At 38.6% G+C, this 21,599-nt stretch overlaps 1 protein-coding gene across 1 annotated transcript; it reads right to left on the reverse strand.

The window, feature by feature from the left end:
* Positions 1 to 974: 974 nt before the first annotated feature.
* On the reverse strand, positions 975 to 19,460 carry LOC307003764 (uncharacterized protein). Its single transcript, XM_079622550.1, has 3 exons — positions 19,393 to 19,460; positions 1,651 to 1,782; positions 975 to 1,252 (listed from the first exon to the last, which is right to left on the reverse strand). Exons 1-3 carry the CDS (start codon positions 19,448 to 19,450, stop codon positions 1,017 to 1,019), a joined length of 426 nt encoding a protein of 141 aa, XP_079478676.1. The 5' UTR covers positions 19,451 to 19,460; the 3' UTR covers positions 975 to 1,016.
* Positions 19,461 to 21,599: the final 2,139 nt, after the last annotated feature.

Here is a 21,599-nt window from a genome sequence, read left to right on the forward strand (position 1 = left end):
TTTAATTTGGAAAAATATTGCTATGACAGTTAACAGCGTTAATCCGTCCATTGAGCGGAGCATTAAAGACGTACAGAAAAGATACAAAAACGAAACTGACCGATGAAGTCCTCATTATTATATATTTCCAGTAGATTACTGCTGTCCCTAAAAACCCTTTCCCTTCTCAGCTCTCTCCATAACGTCGTCAACAAACCACAAATTATGAGCCATTTTCCCTTTTCTTTTGGCTATTTGTAATGTCACTGATTGTTACTGCTGTTTGCCAAGGTAACATGAGTCTTAGACCGAAGTTAGCCTGGGGGTAAGGTCTCTACATTTTTTGGTCTAAATTAAGTCAGTTTTTATTTTTGTGTCTAACTTGCATTAGACCAGTCTATGAGCAGATTTTAGACTTGTCTAACATAGACCAGTCTAAAATAGCTTTGTGAAACCGGCCCCTGGTTTAAGGTATAGTTTGCTAGGTGATTATGTTCTGGAACCTTCAGAAAACTTTAAAAAGATTTAGAAAATATCTTTCTTTGTTGACTTGTCATCACTTGTCATTTTCAATTGTTAAAAGTTTATTTAATGGAGAATGTGAAAATAACAAAAAATCATTTTTGTAAAATGTATCATTTGGCAAGCATGGGGCACACTTATACTTGTTCTCAAACCAAGCTAATGCTCCACTCTTCACCATGATGGTACCCCCCACCCCCTCCTCTTCCTCCTCCTCCTCCTCCAAAAAAAACCAACATAACAGAAATGATTTTTAATTAGCATACCTAAACATTTCCCACTTAACATTAGTCTAAAAACATTGTATAACACTTAGAACACATTGTATAATCCCAGCCTAGTTTTAGTTCAATTTAGGTTTGTCTGAAGTTCAAAAATCAAAACAAAATGAAACAATTCAGATTACTTAAAATGTGTCAGTTGTGTGAACTCAAAAGAAAACTTCTAAATACTCATCAAAGTTAATTAGATGCAACTAAGTTTACCCTACTCAAACAAATTAATTATTTGAAGCATTAGGGATCATACCAAAACTTCCAAAGCACAGACATAAACACAATAATAGTGAGTATGTAAAGAACCAAGAAGGTCACATCTGTGATTCTTGCCACTCTGGTCCAGGACAGTTGTTTCCGTTGAGATGCAGCCTGAACCTCAGTAAGGATCTGATTCAGAAGATTGAGGGTATACGACTGCTCTTCATTCTGATCTCTAACTGAGTCTGGAGGGTTCTGCTGGTCTCTTGCACTGCCTATGAGAGGAAAAAAGCATAGCTCTGATAAATGCTGTTTTGTCTGCATAATCTCAAATACAATTTTTCGATGGAGAATCTTTGCTGATACTCCAATATAGAAAAACAAATGATTTTCACATGTGATTTTGGGCTGGCTTGTTTAATATGTGATAATGCACGGTTTTACATTTGCTAAGTGCAAATGCTATTTTCATCCATCCGTTTATCCAAACCGTTTGTCCTATTTTAGTTTCATTTACGCGAAAATTAATTTTATTATCTTTTCTTTGCATATGTATCAATGTTACATAGCCAACAAGCTTGAACTTAATTTCACTAATAAACCTTAATTTGTGATGTAAAAGTATAAATACATGAACATTTTCCTCATAATCTGATGTTGTGTCGACTCTTACCATCTTGGCCAATAATACCAGCTGTAGTTTCCGCTGATCTCTTCTTAGTTCCTTTAACCTTCAGATAATTCACAAGGATGGTCTCCACAATGCTGATGCCAATTAGACAGAAAATCACACAGCAGAAAACCCCTGTGAAAAAACAGAAAACTGTGACCATTGAAGAGATTCATACAGTGATGTCCGAGTCAGTCTTTTGAGACGGTTTTCAGGAAGTAACTGGTCGAGCCGGTTTATTAATCAAATTGAATCTGGCTTTAATTCCAGGTTGATGATACAAGATGCATATCCGATTCAAAAAGAACTTAATGAGCTGGTCCGACTGACTTGCGAAGTTTGCAGAGGATTAACAGAAGATTCTGACGAGTGAGTTGACAATACAATGCAAGCCTGAACGCGAAGCCATCACTAACGCGCAGATGTGTATTTATAGCTTTTTTTTGTTTTCTTTTTTCTTTTCATCCTAGATCAGTGGTTCTCAACTTCAGTCCTCGGGACCGACTGCTCTGCACATTTTGTATGTCTCCCTTATTTAACACACCTGAATCAGATCATCAGCTCGTTGGAGAGACTCCACACAGCAAAATCCCCAGAGTTAAATTAACTCTGCTCAGAGAACATTTGGTCCCTCTCTACAGAGAGTTAAAGTAACTCTGAATCAGAGTTAATGTTAATGAGATACTTAAGTGACCGAGGACTGGAGTTGAGAACCACTGTCCTAGATGATGATGTAAACAGCGAGGACACAGTTGAGCGTGAGCCAGTAACTGGAAAAAAGGCCCGACTTGAACAAGATTTTGAGCAGCTTTTTGGGCCACACTATCACAGTGGGAGGACACTCCACACAGAAAAATTAATCCATTGAAAATTGAAAATTAACTCCAGTGTTAAATGAACTCTTCTGGGAGTTTATATGGCTCCAGCCTCAAGAGTGTAAAGTGTTAAAATATGAGTGTTAAATTAACACTCAAGAGTGTTAAAGTTAATGAGATAATTATGTAATTAATTGAGTGATGATTGAGCATTATTGAAGATGATAACAAGCAGAATCACCAAAGTAGAAAACATTTTTTTTAAGTCCATTAAAATTAACACCCGAGTTAAAACTAATTTCACTTGCAGAAACCGACTACCTTACATTGACTAATTGTCATTTAAATGTATTAACTAAAATGTATAATGCATAAAATTCATGAGCAAAGAGTCATTATGAACTTACATTAGAAACCACTAAAAAACTTAAGTACATAAAAAGATTTCCACTGGACGAGCAAGTACTGTCTGTAAAAATAAAGAAACATGCAGCATATCAACAATGTTTATAGATCTTCTGCTGGACTGAAGCACAGGCTCTACTCTTCAGCACAATGGTGACCCAAACAACTACATTTTACAGTAAACTACTGGCAACAGTGTTTTATAACTTACAGTTTATTACTGTTTAAATACTTTTCGTGGGTGTGTCTTTTTATCTTACACTGTTAACCCTTTCAACCCTATATTTTATACTATCCTGGAACCCAGCATGCATTGTGACATGAAACTTTTGATCGTCACCATTGTTGAGATTCATATGCTGATTGTTGATGTCTGTGTGTGCCTAAATCAAGCAGGACTTAATAAAATTTTAAAGCACTATATGATTTCAATATTCTTCAGTTGACCTGATTACAGAAAAGTTGTTGGATTTCAAACTGATTAAACTGTGTTCATACTCAGTGTGGCTGGAAGTCAGTTCTTGTGTTTCTCTTTTTTCTGTTCTTGTTTCTCTGTCCTTCAGTGATTCTGCTTACCAGGTGTTCATCAGTGTCTCAATTCACTCACTTCTTTTCATTAAGTGGACTATAGTGAACTAATGTAGGGAATAGTGAATGAGTGTATAGGGTGTGATTGGGAAAACAATCTGTGACACCTCTGAGTGTCGATTTTGAGCACTGTTAATTCACAGTATATTCCTGTATGTATATTCCTGTATATTTCTGTTTTAATGGAAAATGGTATGATATTTCTGTCATGAAGATTATTTTCTATAACATTGAATGTGATATTTAAGAGTCGGTTAATGCAAAGCTTTATCCATATGATAGATGGACATATACAAATATGGGGAATATATTGACTATTCAAGTTTAACTTCACAAATTCAAGTAAATTCGACTATTACTTATTTTTGAATCAGCTGTATTTTATTTTTCTCTATTGAGTTGTTTATTTTTTTGTCCTTTGTGTTATTACTGAATAAAAATCAGTGTTATGTATTTTGGATTCATGCATATTTTTGAGTCATTCACTATGTTTTTTGTCCATAATAAATCACCTAAAAAGTTTGAAACCTACACCTTTGGAACATAGCTTAAAAATAAAATAAATAACTACGTGCTTGTTAGTAAAAAGGTTGTTAATTAGTGTAAGATATGTGGCTTGACACACGTATATTATATGTCTGAAGTTCAGAGCTATAATTTCAAAACGACTCTCAAAAGTGAGGGGAGAACTACTGCTAGTATAAGGTGGCTATCATGTGGCCTGACAAGGGCAAACGCTTGATTTTGTAGTTTTATCTGGAGCTTGACAGAGCGGTGGCCACAGTAGAAAAACTCCCGATTGGGAGGAAAGCATCTCACGCAGAAATGTCTGTTTGATGCACGGATTACACTTTTCTTATAATACGGCCAACCTGTTCACTACCACAGATTCCCAGTTAGCAGAGCCATGTGGGCCCCACATGGCTCTGCTGGCTGGGTTGGTACTATACCCACTATACTCTAAGGCCACATTTACACATAGCCGGGTATTTAGAGAAACGAATATTTCTCCCCCTCCGTTTTCAATAATAACATCGTGCACACAACCCGCATAAATACGCCGTCGAGCGCCTTTATAACTATGCTAAACCTATGGGCGGCAGTGTAGGGAGAAGGATAAAGCCATGCAAGCCAATCAGAATCCTCAGAATCAACAAGAGAGAACCTAAAACCCCGTTTCTCCCAGTTGACACGACAACATATAACCGGCGTTTTCAGAAATCGTACTCGGTTACTAACGTAACCTCGGTTCTCTCTAGGAGAGGGAACGAGTACTGCGTCGAAGCGACGCTACGGGAAAGATATTCTTTTTCGAGATTGAAGCCAAAAATTAATTCTTAATTTTGTAAATATGTAAAACGCTTTTCTGTAGCATACAACCTAAGGCGGAGCGAATCGCGCGCCCATTGGCTGCTTAGCCAGAAAAGCACAGCCTATGCGAGGCCAGTGACGCCAACCAATGAGGGCGCACCGCGCCCTCTGCGTCACCTCCCGCCGAAACGGGCGTGGTCTAGGCCTATAAATATGAGCATGGCTGTCTCCACTCTGATTTTCGTCACTTGAAGCGACACAGCGTGGGCACGCACGGCCTGAGACGCAGTACTCGTTCCCTCTCCTAGAGAGAACCGAGGTTACGTTAGTAACCGAGTACGTTCTCTTACGTAGAGTTCTCTCCTACTGCGTCGAAGCGACGCTACGGGAACCCTTGTAACACGCCGTGCGTGCTCTTGGACCGACACAGACACCCGAGGGCGCGCGCGCCCTGGTGTACAAGCGCCTACACCAAGAATGTATAGGGAGAGCGGCTAAATAGCATCATCCCTTTATAATAATAATACCTCATAAGGGCATAAAAAACATATATATATGAATATTAGATATATATGTGAGGGGTAATAGCATGCTCATGGGACACATTGTCAGTGAGTGATGCTTAAACATAAGAGTGACCTGGGCCGCAGCGCGGGGCAGGAACACACTATATATAGTCTTTCTAGACCGAGAGCAGTTTAGCCTGCAGCGCAGGAACCTCTAGGTTATAGAACCTTATAAATGTAGACGGGGAGGCCCAGCCTGCCGCCATACAGATATCTTGTAGTGAGATTCCGCTATACCAAGCCCACGAAGAGGCCATGCCTCTCGTAGAATGTGCTCTAATGCCCAGGGGGCATTCCAAACCTCTAGATGCGTAGGCTAGCGCAATGGCGTCCACTACCCATCGAGATAGACTCTGTTTCGTCGCAGCTCGCCCCTTAAAGCGCCCACTAAACGAAACAAAGAGCTGCTCCGACTGCCGAAAAATGGCGGAGCGGGACACATAAGCTCTTAATGCCCTAACCGGGCAAAGGGAGCTATTTCCATCCTCAGAGGCCGGCAGAGCCGACAGGGAGATGACCTGAGCCCTGAACGGAGTGTTGAGGGACTTAGGCACGTACCCATGCTTCGGTTTCAGTACGACTACAGAGTCGTTGGGCCCGAACTCCATGCAAGAAGCTCTAACTGAGAGCGCTTGCAAATCCCCAACACGCTTCACTGAAGCGAGAGCCAAAAGAAACACGGTCTTAAGAGACAGGTGCTTCATGTCAACTGTGTGAATAGGCTCGAAAGGGGCCCCTTTCATGGCGTTCAACACCGTAGAAAGGTTCCAAACGGGGACTGAAGGAGGCCTTGGAGGATTCAACCTCCTGGCTCCTCTAAGGAAACGGACCACCAGGTCGTTCCTGCCCAGTGAATGGCCAAGCGTTGGATTAACGAACGCTGATATGGCTGCCACATAGACTTTGAGCGTGGATGGGGTTCTTCCCTTATCAAATAGCTCCTGCAGGAAGGAGAGGATCTCCGTTTCCCCGCACTGGAGTGGTGACAGACCTTGGTCTGAACACCAACCAGAAAACACCGACCATTTGGACGCGTAGAAGAAGCACTGAGCATCCGCTTTTCCTGATCCGCTCCAGCACTTGAGGCAGGAGTGAGACAGGGGGAAAAGCATAGAGCGGACGGCGAGGCCAGACACTGGCCAGCGCGTTTACGCTCTTTGAAAAGAATTCCGGGCAGTGAGCGTTTTCCTGGTTTGCAAACAGGTCTATTTCCGCTCTGCCGAACCTTTCCCACAACAGACTCACCGTCTGTGTGTGTAGAGACCACTCTCCCGTCGGGACGTTGTCCCGTGAGAGTCTGTCTGGTCCTACGTTCAGGTGAACTGGCACATGTATTGCTCTCAGCGAGCGCAGGTTGTGCTGGGCCCACACCAGTATGCGTTCCGTCAACCTGAAGAGGTTTCTGGATCTCACGCCACCCTGGCGGTTTATATAGGCCACTACCGACGTGTTGTCCGAACGGACCAGGACGTGGTGTCCCTTTATCCGAGGACGAAAACGCCTCAGCGCTAAGTCCACCGCCATCATTTCTAGGCAGTTTATGTGCGGTAGTTCGACTCGTTCCGCCCTCTGGCCAAAGAACGGTCTGCCTTCGAGCAGTGCTCCCCAGCCTGAGGTGGACGCGTCCGTGGACACCACCCTCAGGCTCGAGGAAGTCCCCAGGCTTACACCTGAGCGGTACCAGTCTGACGCTCTCCATGGTGTCAGGGCTGAAATGCATTCCTGATCGACCTTGAGGCGATAACGACCGTAAACCCATGCTCGGCGCGGTACGCGCGCTCTCAGCCAGAACTGCAGTGGACGCATGCGCAGCAGGCCCAACTGTAGAGCTGCCGAGGCTGAAGCCATGAGGCCCAGCATTTTTTGAAACCTCTTGAGCGGCATTACATGACCGCTGCGGAAAGGTTTCCGCCATCAGCAGGGTGTTTTGCCTGCGCCGTGATGACAGCCGCGCTGTCATAGACAGCGAGTTCAGTTCCAGTCCCAAAAAGGAGATCCCTTGACTGGGAAACAGTGAACTTTTCTCCCAATTGACTCTCAGACCTAAGTGCTCGAGGTGATCGAGTATTAGGGTCTTGTGGCGCATGAGTTCTGAAGGCGATTGAGCTAGAATCAGCCAATCGTCCAAATAATTCAGAATTCGGATGCCTCGGAGTCTCAGGGGTGCCAAAGCCGCGTCCATGCACACTGTAAATGTACGAGGTGCTAGGGACAGGCCGAATGGCAGGACTGTGTACTGATATGCCCGGCCCTCGAAGGCGAATCTCAAAAATCGCCTGTGACGTGACGCAATTTGTATGAAAATACGCGTCTTTCAGATCTATTGCCATAAACCAGTCTCCTCGGCGAATCTGCGCGAGGATTTTTCTGGTCGTGAGCATTCTGAACTTTCGCTTTGTTAGCGCATTGTTCAGATGCCTCAGATCTAAAATGGGTCTGAGACCCCCGTCTTTTTTCGGTACCAGGAAATATCTGCTGTACAGACCCCCTTCGCTCTGAGCTTGAGATAAATGCTCTATGGCCCCTTTGCTCAATAGCTTCGCTATTTCGGCTCGAAGTAGATGTGCTACTTCTGTTTTTACCGTGGTTTCGACTCTTGCCGTGTAACGGGGAGGGCGTCGATAAAACTGTAGCGAATAGCCTCTTTTATAGTCTCTAGCACCCATTCTGAGACCCCGGGAAGTCTTTCCCATGCATCTGCACGTGTGACTAGGGGTTGAATGTAATCTGGGCCCTGGTCGCAAAATGGCGGCGACACGAGAGCAACCGTGTGCTGTAACATGGACGCCGTGGCGTCTGAGGCGGGGGGCATGTTTAACACAGTGTGCATCCCGCGCGCGCGCTCGACTCTCTGAGTTGAGAGAGAGCGCGCGGGGCGAGCCCCGTAGGGCTCGTTATATTTGTGAATAAGTGTGGGCGCGTGGTAGCGGGCACATTTATAACACCGGGAATACTGTGTTTGTGAACTGACTGACCGTTCGTTGGTTTCGTTTTCACAGAAACCGCGGAACGTGCAGTGTGTAGTGGTTGTGGGCACTGGACAGTGGGCACGCTCACTACATGTAAAGCACAATCGACATGAGTCGATTTTATGTGTGCAGACCCTGTGTTGTACAGGGCTGTGCTTGCACGGGTTGAAAAACCGGGCTCTGGTCGCGAAATGGCGGCGACACGAGAGCAGCCGTGTGCTGTAACATGGGCGCCATTGCAGCGTGATGCGGGGGCGCGCTTAATCGAGCGGGCAGCCTGCGCGCGCTCAGCTCTCTCAGCTGAGAGAGAAAGAGCGCGCGGTGCGAGCCCCGTACGGCTCGGCATGTTTGAGAATAAATGTGGGTGCGTGAACGCGGGTACATTTATAGCACTGGGGAGTACTGTCTATTAGAACTGACTGACCGTGCATCGGTTTCGTTTCATAGAAACCGTGTGACATGTAGCTTGTAGTGATTGTGGGCACTTGAAAACGGGCACGCTCACTACATATACTGCACAATCGAAATGAGTCGATTTTATGTGTGCAAGCCCTGTATTGAGGGGCTGTGCTTGTGTGTACGAATGGGCACTGGGTCGTGGGCATACAGTTACACACATTACATCATCGGCCGTGGCCGGGACACCGTGTAGCACAGAGAGTACTGTCTATCAGAACCGACTGACCGTGCATTCGTTTCGTTTTTACAGAAACCACGGGACATGCAGTGTGTAGTGATTGTGGGCACTGAAAAGCGGGCACGTTCACTAACTTACATGTGATGCACAACCGACATGAGTCGATTTTATGTGTGCAAGCCCTGCACAGCAAAAACTCCAGTGTTAAATTAACACTCCTGGGAGTGTATATGAGTCCACACTCAAGAGTGTAAAGTGTTAAAATATGAGTGTTAAATGAACACTCAAGAGTGTTAAAGTTAATGAGATAATTAAGTTATTAATTGAGTGATGATTGAGCATTAGTGATGAACACCTGATGATAACAAGCAGAATCACTGAAGGAGAAAATCACAAATTGAAAGCCACCATTATGGAGATCAGTGTTTGCTTTAGTTGGGCTCTTGACCCTTATATTATTTACTTAAAAATTTGCTTGTCTGCTGTTAATGATTAGTAACAGTCAGATGGACAAAGAGAAAATGTAATCTGATGTTGATTATGTTATGACATAATCATATTGTGATCTGACATAAACAAAACATATTTAGATAGTCTGGTGTAACTTGTTAATAAAGCAGCTCTCTGATTCTAACGCATATACTTTTCAGTATTTTAACGTAGTCCAAAATATTTAATAAACATTGTTCTGATCAAGAGACTTTTAAATCACTTTATTTAGAAACACAGACATCAATAATCAGCCTGTGAATCTCAACAATGGTGACAATAATAAAGCATGTTGCAGTGGCTGCCACCAATCAACTCATTAATGGCTCCCATCATGCATTGCGGAATTAACAAATTATGATCTGAATTGTCTTTTAAGTAATTTCCTTTTCCTAATTGAATATTTTGCTCATCACCATTGTTGAGATGCATAGATTGAATCTTGATGTCTGTGTGTGCCTAAAATAAAGATTTTTTTTTAAATAAATAATTTATAATAATTAAAACAAATTATTCCGTATTTATTTATCAAAAGTTCTGGATATTTATGTAGATTCACAGTTAACCTGTAATAAACAACTTAAAACTAAGTCAGAAATAAAGGTTCAGTGATCAAGCTCAAATTATGATTGTCATAACATAACCAACAGATCACTTTTTTTTCTTTATTCATCTGTCTGTTATAAATTAATAACAGCAGACAAATAAAATTTAAAGTAAATAATATAAGGGTCAAGAGCCCAACTAAAGCAAACACTGATCTCCATAATGGTGACTTACAATTTGTGATTTTCTCCTTCTGTGATTCTGCTTGTTATCATCAGGTGTTCATCACTAATGCTCAATCATCACTCAATTATTAACTTAATTATCTCATTAACTTTAACACTCTTGAGTGTTCATATAACACTCATATTTTAACACTTTACACTCTTGAGTGTGGACTCATATAAACTCCCAGGAGTGTTAATTTAACACTGGAGTGTTTTCTGTGAACACTGGAGTTTTTGCTGTGTGTATTGTGTAGGGCTGTGCTTGTGTGTACGAATGGGCACTGGGTCGTGGGCATTACGGATACACACATCACACCATCGGGCGTGGCCGGGACACCAGAAAATACATTTTCAGATTTACCTGGGGCGTCGTGAAAACGGCGTTTGTGTGCAGGCAAACGAGCATTGATGCCGATTTGGTGACTGCAAAATACACTGGCACGGTCGCGTATGTTGGGACTGTGCGAGCGAGACATTTTAGTGAAATCCGGCCGCGGCGGGATTTTAACACTGTAGCTTTCCTCGAAGCAGAAGTGCGCATCCTGGCTGAAAACGGGGCTTTCCGGGACTCCGCGATTTCTTCGTGAATTCAGGAAGTAGTGCCGCTTTTCACGGCGCGGCACTACAGCGGGCGGAAAGATGTAAAGTTCAGTAAAGAACGCCAGGCGAGTCCGCAGAGTCACCGTAGGCATCAAATCACAGTGATGGCAGCCGCTATCGACGAGAGCTGAAGCTGCGTGATCATCACCCAGGCAGGAAACACAAGCACGTGGTTCTCCGTCGCTGAGCGGGGCTCTACACGAGCCACAGGAGGTGCGAGGCATCTTGAAAAAGACGCTCGGCTCTTTTAGTGGTGAAAAACTGTGTGACGCGACGGCGAACACACACACAAAACACACACACATAATGTAAAGGATATTCCACGCCGGAGAAGCGCAGCTCATTGGTTGGCGTCACTGGCCTCGCATAGGCTGTGCTTTTCTGGCTAAGCAGCCAATGGGCGCGCGATTCGCTCCGCCTTAGGTTGTATGCTACAGAAAAGCGTTTTACATATTTACAAAATTAAGGATTAATTTTTGGCTTCAATCTCGAAAAAGAATATCTTTCCCGTAGCGTCGCTTCGACGCAGTAGGAGAGAACTCTACCTAAGAGAACTCCACTTTGGCCGGAGTTTTTAGAAATAATCGTTTTCTGGGATAAAAACGGCGTTTTCGTGTAAATGACAGGCCAAAACGCAGAGAAATACCTGCGTTTTCCCATCGTGTAAACGGGGCCTTAATCAGGGATGGGCAAATCTGGTCCTGGAGGGCCACTGTCCTGCAGAGTTCAGCTCCAACCCTGATAAACTCTCCTGTCTGTCGCTTTCTAGTAATCCTGAAGACATTGATGAGCTGGTTCAACATCATGAGCACTCTCAGAAAATGGAACACAACCATTCCAACTGATTTAAAGCCACACAGTCTGAAATCAACTGTCAATAAAAGAAGACAATAAATCTCTCAAGATCTCAACAGAAGGTTTTCTTTTTTTTTTTTTGAGGTGTAGTAGTTGATGTTTTAAAATGTTTGGTCAGTAATTGTTGTGATCAGTGTTTGCTTTAGTTGGACAGTTTGACTCTTGACTTGTATGTGAGTTTCTAGTCTTTGCAGCTGTGTTTACCAAAATATAATTTGTTGCAAAGAAAGCCAGAAACAAAGATAATCAGGTGAAAAAGTTTTCAGCATAATTAGAAGTAGAATAGTTTACTAATTTTCTACCTCAATGAAAGTGGTTATTACTTTCTTGCATCAGATCAAATGTTCAGAATTTTGACTTTTAAATACATAGTAGGAGTATTGTTTTTTTAGACAGACATCAAGAATCAGCAAACGGTGACATGCTTCATGCCGCAATGCACGCTGGTTTTATATTGTGGCTCCCAACATGCATTGCAGCATGTCACCATTGTTGAGATTCATATGCAGATTCTTGATGTATGGATGTGTATCTGATCTGTGATAAGAATACATTGTATGTGAATATAACTTTTTTTAAATCAAATTGCCACTTTTGATCAATGGTACAATTAGTGATTTATTTCTGGTGTTTGTTTCTGGCTTTCTTTGCAATAGATTATGTGTTTGAGTTAGAAATGCTGTAAAGATCCACACTCACATAAAAGCCAAGAGTAAAACTGTCCAACTAAATTAAACACTGATCACTATAGTGGTAATATTTTCAATTATAACATCAACATCTAAATCTCTGAGAGATTTATTGTCTTTTATTTGTAGTTGATTTCAGGCTGTGTGGCTTTAAGTCAGTTATAGTTGTTGTGTTTCATTTTCTGAGAGTGCAAACATGATATTGAACCAACATCACATTGTAACATTGATTCAATGCCATTACCTTTGATTTTTGGATGAAATCTTAAAAAAAATTCGGTAACACTTTATAATAACTGCACGCTATTAATCATTAGTTAAGCATTAGTAAACAGTTAATTCATCATTTATAAAGCATTCATAGACATTAATAAGCAGTTTATAAATACAGCTACAAATGCTTTATTCTTGATTTATAAGCATATCTATTTCTAATTTCTAAATGAAGTATAGCATTATTTACAAACCAGTTATTTAGGAGTTGTCAGAGATTCATAAGATCACTTAGAAAGTGTTAGTAAATGTAGTAAATTCATGTAGATATAAAGCATTTAGTAGTGGTGAGTTAACTATTGTTGTGAGCTCATCTAAAGTGAGGACTATTCATGGCTTGTAAAGCATTTACAAAGGAGATTTAAAGGCTCATGTGTCTTCTAAACAGAAAAAATAAACAAACACAACACAGCGATACAGAACATAGAAATATTAACAGCCTTTAAATCTCCTTTGTAAATGCTTTACAAGGCATAACTAGTCCTCACTTTAGATGAGCTCACAACAATAGTTAACTGACCACTACTAAATGCTTTATAACTACCTGAATTAACCATGAATTACAGTAGAAATTCATGTTAATAAAGCATTTATTAACACACTAAGTAACTATTAATATACGCCTGAATAATAAGATGTATGAATGTACATTTAAATAGTTTATTAATCATTTACTTATACTTTCTAAGTAATATTATGAACCACTGACAACTCTTAAATAAGTGGTTTGTAAATAATGCAGTACTTAATTTAGAAATGATAAATTGATCATTAATAACATATGAAAATATGATTATTAAACACATTATAGATATGCTTTTAAATCAAGAATAAAGCATTTTTAACTGTATTTATAAACTGCTTATTATTGTCTATTAATGCTTTATAAATGACGAATTAACTGTTTACTAATGCTTAACTAATGATTAATAGTGTGCAGTTATTATAAAGTGTTACCAAAAATTCTACATTAATTGTGGGAGCAAAAGTGATGCTGAGTCAAACATGTACATTAAAGGGCACCTATTATGGAATTTTGAAATTTACCTTTCATGTAGTGTGTAACATAGACCTAAGTGAACAAAAACATCCTGCAAAGTTTGAAATATGAAAGTGCACCGTATATAAAGTTATTGTCTTTCAAAAGTAAGAGTCGACTCTGAGTCATTTTTATGAATCGTTAGAAGACCGAAGCTTTTTCTCTCACTAGATGACGTCAACTTGTCAAGTTATTTGAATACGATACGCCCACTTATTGCGCTCCAAGGCCAGGGAAAATATCAGGGCGACGAGACGCTGTGTTCTGAAGTGCGGCTCAAAAGCAAACTTTTTTCATCTGCCCAAGGAGGAGCATTTGAAGACTACCCAGTCAACACTTTGATCTCACAGTGATCTCTCCATATGATCACAATGTGAGGTCACAGTGAGTTAAAAGTGTAACCGCACTGTGCACTCAGTGTGCTCATATTATGGTCACAATATGAGCTCATCCCAGCTAAAAATTGTATTGGACGTGGACTCCAACATCACTCAGATGTCAAATTTTGGTTGAAAATTAAAATTGGGTTGACGTCTAAACATTTTTCTGATGTCAGGATCCAACTTTATTAAACAACTCCACAAATAGCATTACTAGCTTCACTTATTACAAAAAAATATATATATATTGAGAAAATCTCAAATTGTAAGCCATCATTATGGAGATCAGTGTTTGCTTTAGTTGGGCTCTTGACCCTTATATTATTAACTTTAGATTTTTGCTTGTCATCTGTTACTGATTAATAGCAGTCAGACGGAACAAGAGAATTTGTCATCTGATGGTATCGGTTATGTTTTGGCATAATCATATTGTGATCTGAAATTATAAAACATAGTTAGATAGTTTGGTTTAACTTGTTAATACGGCAGGTCTATGTTTCTAAATCATATGATTTTCAGTATTTTTAATATAATCCAATAATAATTGTTCTGATCAAAAACACAGACATCAATAATCAGCCTGTGAATCTCAACAATGGTGACAAGAATAAAGCATGTTGCAGTGGCTGCCACCAATTAACTCATTAATGGCTCCCATCATGCATTGCGGAATTAATAAATTATGATCTGATTTGTCGAAGTAATTTACTTTTCCTAATTGAATATTTTGCTCATCACCATTGTTGAGATGCATAGACTGAATCTTCATGTCTGTGTGTGCCTACAATGAAGTTTTGTTTTTTTTTCAAAACAATTTTAAAATAAATTATTCCGTATTCATTTATCAAAAATTTTGGATATTTATGTAGAATCACAGTTCTGCTGTAATAAACAACTTAAATCTAAATCAGAAATTATGAATGTCATAACATGACCAATTGGTCACTTTTTTTCTTTGTTCATCTGTCTGTTATAATAACAGCAGGCACACAAAATCTAAAGTTAAGAATATAAGGGTCAAGAGCCCAACTAAATCAAACACTGATCTCCATAATGGTGACCAAACCAAACAACTACTTTCAAACCAACTTCGACATCTAAACCTCTTTTAAGAGGATCAGTCCTGTGTCTGCTGGGAAACTTCCCGCTAAACCCTTATAATAATGTTAGGGGATAATGTTCTATCAATGTAATCACTAAACATTTTTAAAATGTTTTTAGAGACTGTTATCCTACTTTTTAGGAGAACATTCTGGTAACAAAAATAAAATTAGCTACAGAAACCATAACATAATATAATGCTCTCAAAACATTCATAGAACAATAACATTTCTAGCTGGGATGAGCTCATATTGCGGTCATGAGCACACAGTGAGTGCGCTGTGAGGTTACACTTTTAGCTCACTGTGAACTCACATTGCTCACGTTGTGACCACATGATGAGATCACTGTGAGATCACCGTGTTGACTGGGTAAGTGGCTACAATTCACTATACCACAGAAGTATAGTCCGAGCCTTGTGCTTTGTTCGCGTCATTTTGAAGACGATTGCTTTTTAAATGCAATCAAACTTGGATTCGCGAGCTGGCTGATATTGAAGGAAGGTTCAGTTCCAAGTGTATTTGCATCAGCTTCCTCCTCCGTATCACAACCTGTAAGTGTTATTAATAATTTTTGCTTTTATATTTTATGTAGCATGCTTAATAATTATTTTGTTTGTTGTGTAAGCACCGTTTAGCTTCTAGGTCTTCAATGACAATTGTATTGAGACATGTGAAGTGTTTGTCGTTGTTTTCGGAGTTGTCTAAAGAATAGAGTAATACCTCGTAGTAACGTAACTGCATTTTTTTTTTTTTTTAAACGTTATGTTTATGCATCGGGCTAATGCAAACAAAGACTGATTGTGCTTTTACAATATGAACTCTGGGCAATGCTCGCTAACATAACATTAAATTCTTTATCTTATTTTTCGTTTTTTACTACAAACTATAAAGCAGTGGACTATAATCATTATTATAATACAATTTAATTGATAAAAGCATCATTGCACTTCGTGTTAAAAATAAGTATTATCTCTGTAAACACCATGGTAAACACTGCTGGGTCATCTGACCAATCAACGCAGATTAGCGTCGCGCAAAGGAGGGGTTTGAAAAACGAGTCGTTGAACGAATCATTTGGGAGTCGGTGAGCAAATCAGGTAAAAATAAATGCATATTATACGAAAACAAAAGTGTTTTTTGTCATTGCATGCATGTAAAACTGTTGTTGGGGACTCCCAAAACAACATTAGGAACATTTTAAATGTCATAATAGGTGCCCTTTAACATTGATTTAGCATTGTTTTGTAGTGTAGTAGACACATTGCAATTGCTGTGTAATATTTATATACACCCTATCCCTGTTGTAATATAGTCCACTGGAGGCAAGTTTGTAGAGAGTGCAGTTCATTTACAGACTGTGATCAAACATAAAACAAAGGCATGACATGGCACGAACAAAACATAAACATGACAGGACCTTGCCCACAGAAGTTACAGTGAAACAATTAACCAATGACAACATGACACATGAGACAAGGGAACACATGACAGGATCACATGACTTGAACAGGGGATCACATGATAGACAGAAACATGAAACATAACCAAATCATGACACCTATATTAATATTTACAATATTTATAACTGCGACGAAGAGCTGTGCAAGTGACAGGATTTTGGGTGTACGAGCATGTTGATCTTGCTCTCTGTTTCCCTCTGCTGGCGTCAACTTTGATTTGAATAATATTTGCGACTGTTCTGCCTTACATCTTTAAATTCTCAACTATATCTCATTTTCAGAGAATACTCTATGTTTAAATCCTTTTTGTTTGCTTGTTGTGACTTCATTTGAGTTTCAATTACAGGATTGCATATTAAAGGTCCCGTTTTTCGTTTGTTTTTGAAGCTTTGATTGTGTTTACAGTGTGCAATATAACATGTATTCATGTTTCGCATGTAAAAAAAACCTGTATTTTTCACAAAATTTACTTATCTGTATACCGGTGTTTTCACTTTCCTAAAAACAGGCTGATGACTTCCTTGTTCTATGAAGTCCCTCCTTTAGAAATACATAACGAGTTCTGATTGTGGCAGCGGTTCCTGTGTTGTGATTCGACAGCAGCTTAGCGCACGTTGCCCGGAAAGGTCACGCCTCTTACTGTAACGTGGAGATGCATGCGCTTAGTGTTATTGTAAGGTGATTTGACTCCGGGATGAAAATAACAACGTCTCGACGACATGGCGACAAACACACTACAAAAGCAACTCTTCCTCTTCTCTGTAGGAGCGCAACAAGACAGCGCGCCCTTTTTTGTGTATTCCTGTGTGCGGAGGTTAGTCAAATACTGTTCTAGTGACGTCATTAACCCTCTGGTGTTCTTCGGACCAAATGGTCCCGAAGCTTTTGAATAAACATTTTTCAAAAATCATAGCTTCATCGGAATGGTCCGAAATTTGGTAACTGTGTTGGTACTTGGTATATGAACACCCAAAAAAATTGGCGACAGGATTTGAATAGTCTAAGTGGTTGTAAAAAAAATAGTCACACTCAAGACCTTCGGGTCCAAATGGTCCCCCATAGGAAATGAATGGGAAATTGGCAAAAATGTGAAAATACAGAGTTTTTTTGTGCGTACAATCTACAAATCAGCCACGATCCAGAAAAAAAGCACACAACAGTGAAGGGGTGAATCTATAGAACATCAAGAGTGCAAAACAGACACATCCACACACACACACACACACACAAACACACTTTTATACACATACACACTAATAAATTCAGATTACATAAATCTATTTTGAATTTTTAAAAATCACAGCTTCTTTGGAATGTTACGAAACTAGGTGACTTTTATGGTATTAGGTATGTGAACACACAAAAAATATTGAGGTCATGATCCAAGCATGCTAAGTGGTCATCACACTTCTGCTCTTTGGTCAAAAATGACCCCCATAGGAAATGAATGGGAAATTGTAAAAAATATGAAAACACAAGAGTTTTTTTGTGCATACAATCTACAAATCAGCCAGGATGCAGAAAAAAAGGACTCAACAGTGAAGGGGTGAATCTCTAAAACATCAAGAGTGCAAAACAGACACACACACACACACACACACACACACAAATGAAAGCTAATTTGACTGTATTATAAAGTAAAACTGGCACTTCAAATTACCATTTAAACCAACCAAACTACAAAAAAAAGACAAAAATAGTCTTTGAGAATCTGTTATTATATTTTAAAATCAATAACCTGAAAAAAAATTGGCAAATATGTGCAAAAATCACTATAATTTGCAAGCCTTTCTACAGAAATCTGTAAATCTATCTAGTGGTAAAAATGTGCTATTGCGTGATAAAAATGCTCAGTGTATCCACCAGATGGCACCAATCTAATTAAAAAAAAATTTTTCATGAGGCCTAGGCTTGACTCTAAAATTAAATACAGCTTTAATAAAAAAAAAAAAAAATTACATATATATAAAAAATTTATATTATATTCAATGGGAAAAAATGGGTCATAATTATTGCAAAAAAAATTAAACCAACCAAACAAACAAACAAAAAAGACAAAAAATAGTCTTTGAGAATCTGTTATTATATTTTAAAATCAACAACCTGAAAAAAAATTGGCAAATATGTGCAAAAATCACTAGAATTCGCAAGCCTTTCTACAGAAAGCTGTAAATCCATCTAGTGGTAAAAATGTGCTATTGCGTGATAAAAATGCTCAGTGTATCCACCAGATGGCACCAATATAATTTAAAAAATTGTTTTCATGAGGCCTAGGCTTGACTCTAAAATGAAATACAGCTTAAAAAAAAAAAAAAAAAAAAAATTACATATAAATAATTTTTTTATATTATATTCAATGGGAAAAAATGGGTCATAATTATTGCATATATATTAATTACAAATCATAAAATTATCTCAAAACACCAAAAAAGAAAAGAAAAAATATTATAAAAAACAAGTAAAAAAATATATATTTTTATTTTTTTTAATAAATATTATTCCCACCCTCCCGGACCATTTGGTCCCGAAGGTCCTAAGTGTGACTCTGCAACGAAGAACACCAGAGGGTTAAAGCAGGAAGTAAAGGGATGTAGTCCAAACCGGCCGTTCGCTGTAGGCTTTGAAAGGGGACTTCTGTTAAATCAAATATCTCGCTTGGCATTGAACTTTGAGCTTTATAATTTTACAGGTATTATTTCTGCTCTAACAGCAACATTACACACTAGCTAAAGTTTAAAAAATGGAATCACGAAGAACGGGACCTTTAAATAATCAGGTCAATGTTAGACTCACCCATCAGAGGGATGTCTCTCCCTGTAGAGGGCAGCGTGTTGTTGATAATCAGCAGCATCACAGAAGTAGTCAGCAGTAAAGTCACTTTGAAGGTCACTTTCTCTGATATTTTTGTGTCTATGCAGAAGGACATCAAATCCAGCACAAGGAAGAAAAATACTGGTACTATAATGTTTATGACATACAGTAGAGGTCTTCTTTTTATGGTGATCTGAGAGAGAGAGAGAGAGAGAGAGAGAGAGAGAGAGAGAGAGAGAGAGAGAGAGAGAGAGAGAGAGAATTGAATTAGAGAGATTTCTAATCATAATGTATTACTTGTAATAATAATTTAAATAATTAAGAATTAAACATTATTAGAAAATAATCATTTGATGCCAACTACACTGTAAAACCCAAAAGGTAAGCTAACTCATTTCATCAGAGGAAACCGATTGCCTCAATTCAATTAAGTTTATAAACACAATAGTTATGAGTACTCTGAACTTATTTTAATCGAGTCCACTAAAACAATGATATTTCTTAATACACAATTACACTTTACACTAAATGTAAATACTTTATATACACTGTAAAACAAATTATCTTAAAAAATGGTCAATGACTGTCAGCTACGGCTGCCAAACAAAAAACGTAAAAATAAAGTAAAATATCCTAATTTAAATTAAGTGCAAAAAAAACTTTTAAATAAATGTTCCTTAAATGTTTTAAGGCGAGACACGGCAGGCAAAAACATCGTTTTTTTTTCACTGGTCAATTTTGAGATTTTGGGCTATTTGTCTTCAATAACATGTTTTCTTTCAGACTTGTGCTGAAAAAAGTCCAAAATACACATTTAGGTCTTTATTTTACTACACTTTGTCTTTTTGCGTCAGTAGATTTCTCTGAAATTCAACAAAAGTTGGCGTTCTAAATCAACGCGCAGCTCCGCGATCTCTGTGTTCTTCCTTTAATCACGCACATGTCTGGAAAGCTCTCTCTCTTCTGTACAATGCTGTTGGATCCAAATATGGTCATTTCCTTTTAATCAGTAACCAATCGTGAAAGTAAAATGGGCATTTAACCCTAAAAGCGAAATCTCATTGGCTGATGTCAATTTCTGACAACCTGATTCGTTCAGATGCATCACGTGACGCGCTCTGACACTCAGATGTGTGTTTTTGACTGTTTTTCTGCTCAGTTGAAGGCCATAAATGCTGTGTTTATAAGTTTTTTTGTGATTTAGGTCGTTTGTATTGTTGTTGCTAATGATTTGATAAGATATTGTGTCAGTAAATAGTTGTTTCCACTAAAAAAGTATGATTTTTTACATTACAAATCTTTAAATGCCTTTTTCTCAAAATGACTTTTCTCTCATACTCCAAGTCCAAAATCTCCTCTTCAGTAGCACCTATACACACCAAACTTTCCAGTCTTGTACCTAGTTATATTATGAAGACAATTACAGAGGGATTTGTAAATATATTATTCCTATCCTGATTTATATAACATTTTATTCCAAAAAACATGGCGAAAATAATTTTTTTAAGGCTATTGACAGTATATTCTGTTTTACAGGATAACAAAAGTAGATATCCATAAATCCCTCTGTAATTTTTTTCCCATCTAATATGTGAACACAATGAAAAAAGAATTTTGAACCTGGCTTTATCCAATTCTGAGATTTCGTTTTTTAAAATATAGGCAAATTAGCCCATATTTAATTAGATAATGCATAATTTGCATATTTAAACAATAAATTACAGAAAACTTGTAATACATTTTTTTTTCATCTTAATGTAGGTAATCAACTGGGAAAGTTTCATGGTGATATCTGCTAGTTAAAAATATTTCCCTATTCACCTGTAGTGTCTCGCCTTAACAGAAAAACAGTTATTTTACAGCTATTATCTGAATTATTATGATCAAACTCCTTCACTGTAAAATAAAAACAGTCAAATGACTGTCAGCAATGGCTGCTATACAAAAACCTTAAAATTAATGTAAAATATCCTAATTTAAATAAGTGCAAAATAATTTTACAGAAATCTTAATTTAAAAAAAGGAACAGAAACAGTTAATTTACATATATTCCATGATTTTTTTTTACATAAAAAAAAAACAAATTCACTGTAATAAGTGATTCTCTTGCAGTAAATTACATGTATGATTTACTGTGACTATATGTCACTGCATCAGCAACTACACAGTTACTGTCAGTTAAATAAAAT

The sequence above is a fragment of the Phoxinus phoxinus genome (assembly GCF_949152265.1).
Source record: "Phoxinus phoxinus genome assembly, chromosome: 1".
Taxonomy (NCBI): Eukaryota; Metazoa; Chordata; class Actinopteri; order Cypriniformes; family Leuciscidae; genus Phoxinus; species Phoxinus phoxinus.